General features: G+C 37.6%; 1 protein-coding gene across 1 annotated transcript in view; it reads right to left on the minus strand.

The window, feature by feature from the left end:
- The window catches only part of CEP290 (centrosomal protein 290), a 116224-nt gene that overhangs the window by 1798 nt on the left and 104381 nt on the right, over positions 1 to 10045 (minus strand). The window contains exons 46-52 of the mRNA XM_050935966.1: positions 9826 to 9990; positions 9022 to 9144; positions 8406 to 8578; positions 6614 to 6755; positions 1324 to 1397; positions 1084 to 1187; positions 17 to 105 (exon numbers count right to left, since the gene is read on the minus strand). Of these exons, the coding sequence (XP_050791923.1) occupies positions 17 to 105; positions 1084 to 1187; positions 1324 to 1397; positions 6614 to 6755; positions 8406 to 8578; positions 9022 to 9144; positions 9826 to 9990 (870 nt within the window). The remainder of the gene's footprint in view (positions 1 to 16; positions 106 to 1083; positions 1188 to 1323; positions 1398 to 6613; positions 6756 to 8405; positions 8579 to 9021; positions 9145 to 9825; positions 9991 to 10045) is intronic.

Here is a 10045-nt window from a genome sequence, read left to right on the forward strand (position 1 = left end):
TCCATACAATACTCACTGTAAGTTGCTTTTTCTCCAGATCTGAGGCTTGCAGCTGTGTCTGGAGATCTACTACATCTACCATTAACTTGTCAATTCTGCCTTTCTCTAAAAAATAATCATGTTATGAAAAAGGACAAGTTAGATTACTAAATTCAAGATACTATTATTTTATAAACGATACATAATGGAGAACATTAAACCACATTACCCAATATTGCAATGTGGCAAAAAGTCATCCCCAACACTATTCTGGTGGTTCCATCTATTTCTATACAACAAGGTCTCAACGAAAAATATCAAGTGGCTAGTCTTTGTGGTGAAGTAAACATTTTGATTGACTGAGTGCAGTGCTATCTTAATGAATCTGCAGTCGGAACCTGAAATGAATCTGAAACAATAGCTCTGAGAGGTTTTTTGTTTCTTTTTTTAATTAAGTCTTATTAATCTTGGTTCCTGGTGATACGTTTAAAGACCAACATTGTTAATTTCACTGTGATAGCTGAATGTTTCTGCTGAAACTTTTTTGTTTTTTAAATCCAGTGCGGCTGGCAATGCTAGACTTAAACACAGAAGAAAGCAATTTATGTCATTTACTCCAGTGCATTTTCCAATCAACAGTGTTCCTAACACTTCTCTTGAGAGACTATTCCAAAACTGAATAGATATTACCATTGAGTTTCTATACCTAATTGTCTTAAAATTTAATCCAGCTATTTCTAATTATACCTCAGGGCTCAAAGTGAATCACTAGGGAAGGGGCAGCAGCTGTAATCAAGGGAGCTATGATAAATGTTCTTTAGATCAAAGGTGCTTTTTAAAATTAATTTAAATAGCATAGTCCCACTATTACGCCCCCGTCCTGACACTTGTTATGTGGTTACAAGCAGTACTAAGTAGCTGTAACCTTGCTAGTGGATAGCCTAAAACATGATTTCCGGTAGCAGTTATACTAATACATACACTGTTGTAATTTAATTTACTGTTATGGAATTACTCCCAACTCTCACTAGTGTAGTAAATGAGAGCAGATTCCAGCCCAAATTACTGAAAAATCCTTATACTTTAGATACTGAAAATGGCTACCAGCTGCAGAGCCTCCGCTTGCATTGATGCCTGTTTGATGTCGGTAAGCTTCCACCTGGTGAGCTAGTTCTGCTTTTTCCTTCTCCAGCTGATTATTGGTTAATCTGTAAAACAATTAATTTGAAATATTGTGAAGAGTAAAAATTGCTCTGGGTATTCCTCTCTAAGAACATCTCATTCTCATTTCTGTACATAGTGGAGCAGGGGTTCATTTTTTAGGAGTGATTCTTAGTACTTTACCTGAGAAGCTGAAGTTCTCTGGCAAGGCCTTGCTCTGTGCTAGCACCTTCAGGAAAGTGTTTGAGAAGCTCAATCTTAGGTTTAAAAGAAGTATAAGGAAAATGAGGAAGTTTGACATTTGAAAATATCTGTAGTTACATTTACTAATTCAAAGCAACCCCAGAATACAATAGCTACAGTAAAACAGGGAAAGGAAAAAATAGAAGCCTAGTAGCAGAGAGAATTGTAGTATTAATCTTAAAGAAAAGGTAAACTGAACTTTTAATTGGACAAACAAATAAATTGCAATATAAAATCTTTCAGAAGCATCGTTGTAGATGCTGGTAATTCCTATAAAGCCTCTAAAGTTATCTACAAGCCTGTTTTAGTAAATATGAATTAGTGCTTAAGCTGCCTTGTAGGAAGAAATAGAAAATACAGAGTAGTCTAGATAAAGATCAAGGGCCAGATTTACTAAGGTATTTATATGCATAAAGATGTAGACAGACACCTCACGGGATTTACAAGTGTCAAGTGAGTTAGGCCTAACCTCCTTAGGTGCTTTTTGAAAGTCCCACTAGGTGTCTGTCTACATCTCTAGATGCCTAAATACCTTTAAGTTTGGCCTTAAGGACTTATTATGTAAAAAAAAAAAAAAAAAAAAAATTTAAGCTCTATGAATTCCACTATTTTAAAGTATTAACTTTCACATTGTTTGAGGTTGATCATAACCTCTTAAGCAATAAAAGCAGAGGACGTGATCATGTAATCCTTATTTTTGTTAGAAATAATTACTTATGAGTAAAGGTTGTAGGATCAGGCCCATAGTCAGTAGTTGAGGAATTAGTGTCCTTTATCCTCACACAATGTTCTCTCTCAGAAGTTTTGGGAGAAGGGAAGTGGTCAGGAGTCAGAAGGAGTTTTGAGCATTATCAAATATGGAAGAAAGCAAAACAGAGGTGGCAGTGGGTATGGGCAGCAATCAGTTAAAACAAGGCATTCAAAGAATCAGACAAACAGCACAATTGACAAATCACCTAGATAAATGCAATCAAGTAACTAATTAGTTGAAAATATGGTAGTCGGAAACAAGGGACGATAAATGGGAAATAATCAGTTCAAATAAAATGCAGATAAGTCCAATAGGAGATTATACAGAGATGTCAAGAATTCTGGGACAAAGTGGATGCACTCCGTTCAAGCTTTGGTTCTGGATAGGTTAGATACACATGAATGGAACCTTCCTGTGGCAGCTGAGGGCTTGCACAATCTGGTCCTAACAAGAGCTCTGGCTGTGTGGCATGGCTCACTACTGGTGGCAGGTCAGAGGGAAATAGTATAGTCGTCACTTCTGAGCCTATCTGAGTGAGCCCTAAGATTCTCTTGGCATGGGAAGCCTGCAAGGGAGGAGGAGTGCTAGATACACACTGATCCAAAGAGACAGACACATCAAAGAGTTTCTCCCTTTCTTGAGATCCTTCAGACAGGATAAATAATAATACTTTACTCTCATCAAGTGCTGTTCCTTTGTAGATCACTCATAAGAACGGCCGTACCGGGTCAGACCAAAGGTCCATTTAGCCCAGTATCCTGTCTATCGACAGTGGCCAATGCTAGATGCCCCAGAGGGAGTGGACCTAACAGGCAATGATCAAGTGATCTCTCTCCTGCCATCCATCTCCATCCTCTGACTAACAGAGGCTAGGGACACCATTCCTTACCCATCCTGGCTAATAGCCATTAATAGACTTAACCTCCATGAATTTATCCAGTTCTTTTTTAAATTCTGTTATAGTCCTAGCCTTCACAACCTCCTCAGGTAAGGCGTTCCACAAGTTGACTGTGCGCTGCGTGAAGAACTTCGTTTTATTTGTTTTAAACCTGCTGCCTGGTAAAGGTGCTTTACAAAGAAAGGCAAGATGTATTAGCTGAATTTTACAAAGGGGCAAACTGAAGTTTGGAGATAGAAAGTGACTTGCTCAAAATCACACAGCAGGTAAGCAGTAAAGACAGGACTTGAACTCAGTTCTCTGGACTCAAGATATGTCTACACTTACAGTGGCATGTAGAGTACAGACACTGCACATGCAACTAGCATGGGTATAAATACCAGTGTAGATGATGAGGCATGGATTAAGTGAGTAGAGTACCCTACATGCTTGAACTCCTACAGTATATATCCTAAAACAGGCTCTCTACTTGCCCAAGCAGTGCCTTCCACATCTACACTGCTATTTTAACTAGTGCAGTGCAGTAACCTGCGGCTACCCCACTGCCAGAGTGTTTCCCTGCCACAGTGAAAGGCTCTGCCAGCTTCCCAGCTTTTTATTGCCACAGTGAAAGGCTCTAGTGTGGAGCTAATAGAGCCTTTCATTTTGGCATGTAGCTACACACAACAGTGACAAATGTGGATGTGGTCTAGTTTTCACTGTGATGTTGCGACTTACTGTACTTCAAAATAGCACCCTGTAATCCCCATATTCACCACTTGTATATGGTTATATTTTGTACAGAGAATGCCTTGTAAGGTATCTCATGAAAAGTCATGATTTGCTGAAACTTACTATTCAGTTAAAATATGTATATCTTCATTCTACATGGTGTTATGAGATTTTGCTATATGGTTGTTACTGAAATATGTTGTGAGTCTGGGAGACGCCCACAGCTAGCTCTCTAGTGGCAACAAAGGACGTGAACCTACACCCTGATGTGTTAAGTGACCATCACCAGCCAATGACCAGCAGGGGAATTGTAACAAGAGATATACTATTCAATCAGAGGCAGCTGCTCGAGCTCCACACAATGGGGATTGCTTAATTCCCTGACTCAGCAAAGTATCAGGACGTCATCTGAGCCAGTATTTTTCCAGGCCCATGAACTGAGGGTGTAAAATAAGGGACAGTGGCATCATAAGATCACCCCTCTCTCCTCCCCCACCTACTCTGAAGGCAACAAGAATGTTGGGAAGAAAAAGACTTTGAACTGGGGAAACTGGTCTTAGGCTAAACAGTATTAAGAACTGTGAACTGCTTACAGTGCCTAGTGGGGTGAGATAAACTGATTGATTCAACCCATGCTTAGTCTGATAAAGTTTAGGATTTAGAATGTATTTACTTTTTATTTCTTATGTAACCATCTCTGACCTTTATACCTAACACTTATAATCACTTAAAATCTTTCTGTAGTGAATAAACTTATTTTAATGTTTAATCTTAACCAGTGAGTTCATCCTAAACGCTTGGGGGAATCTGCTGAGATTACAAAGGCTGGTGCATGTCCACTATATCCTTTGATAAAGTGGTGAACTAATTAATGAGCTTGCACCGTTCAAGAGGGTCTTGAGCAATATAACATTTCTGGGGTTGAAGGCTGAGTCTGGGGGGAATTTGCTGATGTTTCCCTGTGTACAGTTTGAGTGGCTTGGAGAGCACTCATGCAACTTAGCTGAGTGTGTCTCTGCATGCTGTTAGCTGAGCGATAACAGCACCTGGATGAGTTTGCCGCCTGTCACTAGCATAGCATTGGAAGAGACAACCCTGGCTGAAGAGTTAAGGGCGTACGGGCTCCCACGGTTCCAGATTTTACCCTGGGGGTCTGTCACAGATATATAGCTACATGTGTAGTGTTTGTACTATACATTTCTGTAAGTGTAGACATAGCCTCCATCTAGTGTTCTATCCTTTAAATCACAGTGTATTCTTGATCTAAGTCAATGGGACATTTTGTCAGTGGCAGGGTACGAACGGAATGTTCAAAGGGAAGCATTTATACATGCGGATAGGGGGTGAGTTATGTATACTGTAGGGCCTAGCTCACACTCCACCTTACTATCAGGTTAAAAAAAAAACAGAGCCTGGGGAATTTTGCCAATTTAACTCCAATGAACTAAGGCCCAAGAATGATAATTCTGTGCAGATGGTATATTCAGGGATGAAATGGTTCAATAGGGAGAGAGTTTAGAGGTAGTATTTTAATAAAGCAAAACTTTTAAATCAGTATTTCCTAAATAAAGCCTTTATCTTTTTGTGCTAGATATGTTATGAATACAGTGGTTTGTATTTCAACTAGAAGAGGTTTATTCCAGCTAGGGCATTTGAATGAACATCCTTCTCAAATGAACTGTAATGTCAATGATCTCATACAGTTTTGCTTTTTGTACTGGGTATTTTAATCTATTGTTGCTAAAGTGTTTATTCTTAATCACATCCACACATTCTGTTCTGCTGATATAGAGTTATGTTTGATGAAGAACAGCTGCAAATTTTATTTGAGAGACACAAATAAATTGTGAAGTGTCTTGCTGCCGATTGATAATAAAAAACGGCAAAGTTTACATACAGATCTCTGCTGATTTTGCCCCAGCCCAGTGTTCAGATTACTGATACTTAATCAAAAACTAACAAAGAAGAATACAGTACTTAAACTTTAAAAGTTACTCAAAATAAGTCACAGTTCTGTGCATTCTGACAAATCTTTAATTACTCATATAATGCTGGAGAAATGGGATATACACATTAAAAACAAGACAAGATAGGCTAATCCTGGCAAATAGAGTCCTGGGGCTAATTACTCTGGGGCATTTAAAAGAGCTCTATGTTAATACTAGTGGGCCAAAAAATTGACCCAACTTTTCTTTTTAAACATAAGATTGTAAAGTTTTTATTAATTTATATTTTTCAATATATTAAATACACTTGTAAGCATCTCTACATGCTGCATATACAGAATATAACATTAAACAGTTATAAGTGAAATGATAAAATGTCAAACTGAAAGCTTTCCTCCTATACCGTGTGGGATTCCAACCCATGAAAGCTAAAGTCTGAATAAGGAGACAGTTCTTGCACTATGGTCAGAAAGTCAAGGTAACAAACAGCTCTATTGAATGAGTTAGAAGAAAATTTTAAGGCACATTAAAACATCCATACCTACAGCTCAGCACTTATGAACAATACTACAGTGATAAATGTTTAGACGTGTACAGTGGAGGAAAACCTACCTCTGATTATGTTTCCCATTTAATTATGTTAAAATGGAGTTAAAGTTGAGAGTTCATATCAGAAATTTAGAGTTAATCACATTATAGGGATTAGACTAATATTAAGCTTTATTAACCAAGAACATTCATAGTTAAGGTTAAATTTAAAAGATATCCAAACATGCTGAAGTATGGAACTGTATAGTCAGGGTACACAAATAATGAAAAACATTACAACAACAAACCTATAGACGTGTACAAGGGAGGAAAAAATCTGCCCTTTATTATTATAGATAAGATAAATTTGTCACCATTAGGTTATGTTTTACTCACTTGTTCCTTTAAGTCCTGTGTGTTTTTTTCAATCTTGTGTTCACGCTCTGTTGCCTCTCGCAATAGTTGTTTAAGATCAGTAATGCTTTGATTTTTTTTGGCAACATCAGTTTCCAGTTCTTTCATCTTAGTTTCATACATCCTGAAAACAGAAAAGAAAATTAAGGCCATTCTGCAAATACTATGCCTAGTTTAGGAAATATTTTTTTGCCCATCCTGCAAACCCGACACACAGTCCAAAGGACTATAGCAAAAACTAACCTTTTGAAAAGCAAAGATGGTGACCCCAGTAGAACATGTGCATGTGTGCTGAAAACAGCCAAGCAGCACAGGCAGTAGGACAGGCTAGTCACACTGAGTACGTACCTATGGTCTTGAATGTTTACTTAAGGTGTACCCATCCCCCTGTGTGTGCCATTGCAATTACACTCTATTGATAGCCCATTAGCTCGTGAAAGCTAGCATAAGTATGTCTCCTGGAGCTGGGAATCACAGCCCCAGTTCCAAGTGCAGACATACTCTTAATGTTCTAGAGTTCTAGTGCAGACACTCTTATTTAGATAGGCTGTCAACGTTTCAGAAAAACAACCACCCTGTTTGTAAATAACTTGTACAGAGCATAAGAAAGGGTGTTTGCTTTGATTTTCAAGGAACAGTTGAACATGCTATGTGGCAGTTTGTATGAAATTCATCAACATTAAATTACTTGCTACAATAATAGTAAATCTAGTGTCAAATAACTCAGTTAGGAAAAAAGATCCACAAGGCAACATTTATTAAGTGAATGGACTGTAGAAGAATGGAAGTTACATGAATAGTGTTCTTGAGCAATTAATGTAATTTACCACAGTATGTGGAAAACAAACTTTCCTTCAATATTAGCTAAGAAAATGTTCTTTATTATGCATTTTTCTGGGAAAACATAGTTATTGTGGCTAATACAAAGGGAATTTGATGCCTTAAGATCAGAGTAACGCTTTCCTATCCACTACAGGTGGAAGAATTGACTGGCTCCAGGCCCAACTGTTTACTAAAAATATATTATCTGGGAAAGGTAGGCAGAAGGGTCTGTGTATACTACCTTCTATTCTCTCCAATCCTTTGTAGGATGCCTGGGGTTCATCTACCATCATACTACTGATGTGGAGAAGGGGCTCCTTCCTCCTCTCAGACTATTGTTTTGTTGAGTTTTTTTGTGGTAGTGTAATTTTGAAGCAGCATAACCCCTCTCTTTATACCTCTTCCCATTGACCACCACCACCAGAGTACTATTAACAAGGCAAAGTCTGAGAAATTCAGGTCACAGACCTTTCAAGAGTTCTGTGGGTGGCTTTTTGATCAGTTGTGGAGGAATTTGCCTTCATGGTAGGATGCTAAGGGGCTTGCTTATCATGCTCAGCAAATACCACAAAATTATTCTTCAAAGCCAAGTTACAATATTTGGTAATAATACAGGGCAGAATCTGGAAAGTAGTCTCCTCAGCATAGCAATCCAGTATTTTGCAGCTGCAAGGGAGGATTCATTCTCAGGACAGGAAACAGTTTATGGAGCAGCAGAGACCAACAGGGTGTATGGGCACATGACTGAGGAGGCTACATGTCTGCTGGATCTGGGTTAGAAGTTTGTATATTGAACATATGTAATATAGTAAATTTGTCAATGATTGCTATGAGGTCAGTAAGAAATGCTTTAGAAAAGGAACTGAGAACTATGATCATGAAAGTTTCATTCATCTGAAAATACTTAAGAAAGAAAACAAGTCATTCTTCCTGTTTTATTCTCAGTTCCTACCTTGTTACAACAATTGATTTCCAGCTTTTGCTGTCAGCTCCTTCGAGTTGTGGACCTCTGCTTTCAGCAAAGTTTAACCTCTTAACAGTCTCCTCCAGTTCCACAGTCAACTTCTCATTCATTATCTCTATGTTATTCTTTGCTATTCGTAGCTTTTCTGCAGTGTCAGCCTCCTGTTGGCCAATGAGGCACACAATTATATACATTGTGGCAAAGTGCATTTATGCTTCTTTTATCTTATCCAAAATACAGAACCTACGCAGCACTGAACTCCATAAAATTACACTCAGAAATTGTCAGTACTGATTCAGAAGGAAGAGGGCTACATACTAGATCATAAACACTATTTCCAATACCATCTGGATATTTCTTGGAGGTCTCCCATCCAAGACACTGGCCTTATTCAATTCTGCTTAGCCTTTGTGATCTAATAGGACTACAGCACAAATTGGTATGGTATCAAGAATAGAATGAATACTATCTATTTTGTATTTAGGGAACAGAACAAGTATAAATTCAATGTTCAGTATGTATAGTTCCAGCCAGATTAAAAGAAAAGATGCTTAATATAACCAACCATTTGCTCAAATGGCTGGATGCTATCCTATAACCGTACTTTTTTCAGCTCTTTACGTAGCCTCTCATTTTCAGCAATGATTTTTTCCAGGCCTCTGGTTTTTGATTCATAACGCATACTCAGCTGGCCACCCAGATGAAGTTTCATTTTTTCCATTTCAGACTAAATATTAAACAAAAAACAAAACAAAAATATGTATTTACACAACTTAGAATCTTTCGAGTTCTCATTTTGAATGTTACAGTTATCTAGCACATGCAGGTCCCAATTCAGCAAAGCACTTTAGCACATGCTTATGTCTATACCTCAAATGCATAAAAATATATTTTGACTATCAAAATTTCCCTTAGAGACACATCTCTGTGTCACAATAAATTCTTGCCTGCATATTTATACCTATCTCTGGAAATTTCCACCACATGTGTCTGACAAAGTGGGTATTCATCCACAAAAGCTTATGCTCCAATACTTCTGTTAGTCTATAAGGTACCACAGGACTCTTTGTCACTTTTTGCATTACAATAAAATTCACATTCTGCTTTAGAAGTTACTCATATGAGATTGAAAGAATACAAAACATCTGTTTTGTTTGGTGGGTCTAGTACTTTGTGGAGGAAGTGCATATGTAAAGCTTTGCTTCTGTGTAGTACAAAATTCACATTTGTGGTTTGTTTGTTTTTTTTAACTGAAACAAATTTTTGTGCCAAATAATGTGAATAGGTTTGATTATATACACTATAGAAGTTATTTATGTTTTAGATGAAATACTATTATTCAGCAGTTTTCCTAATTAATTTACATATAAGTTGCTATACAAAATAATAACGAATGCTAAATCAGTACCTTTAGCCTCTCATTTTCAAGTTCAAGGCTAACTAGTTTTTCATTAGAGACAACTCCTGGGGCCTTTTTCAGATCTTCATTTTCTCTCTGCACTTTCTCTACAACCTTTTTCATCAAACCAATGGTTTTTTCTAATTCTGGAACCGTCTTTCCACTTCTACCAGACTGCACAGAAAAGACAGGGGGAAAAAAAGAAAAGTTAAAAAAAAGAATAATGAAG

Source organism: Gopherus flavomarginatus, chromosome 1 (assembly GCF_025201925.1).
Source record: "Gopherus flavomarginatus isolate rGopFla2 chromosome 1, rGopFla2.mat.asm, whole genome shotgun sequence".
Lineage (NCBI taxonomy): Eukaryota > Metazoa > Chordata > Testudines > Testudinidae > Gopherus > Gopherus flavomarginatus.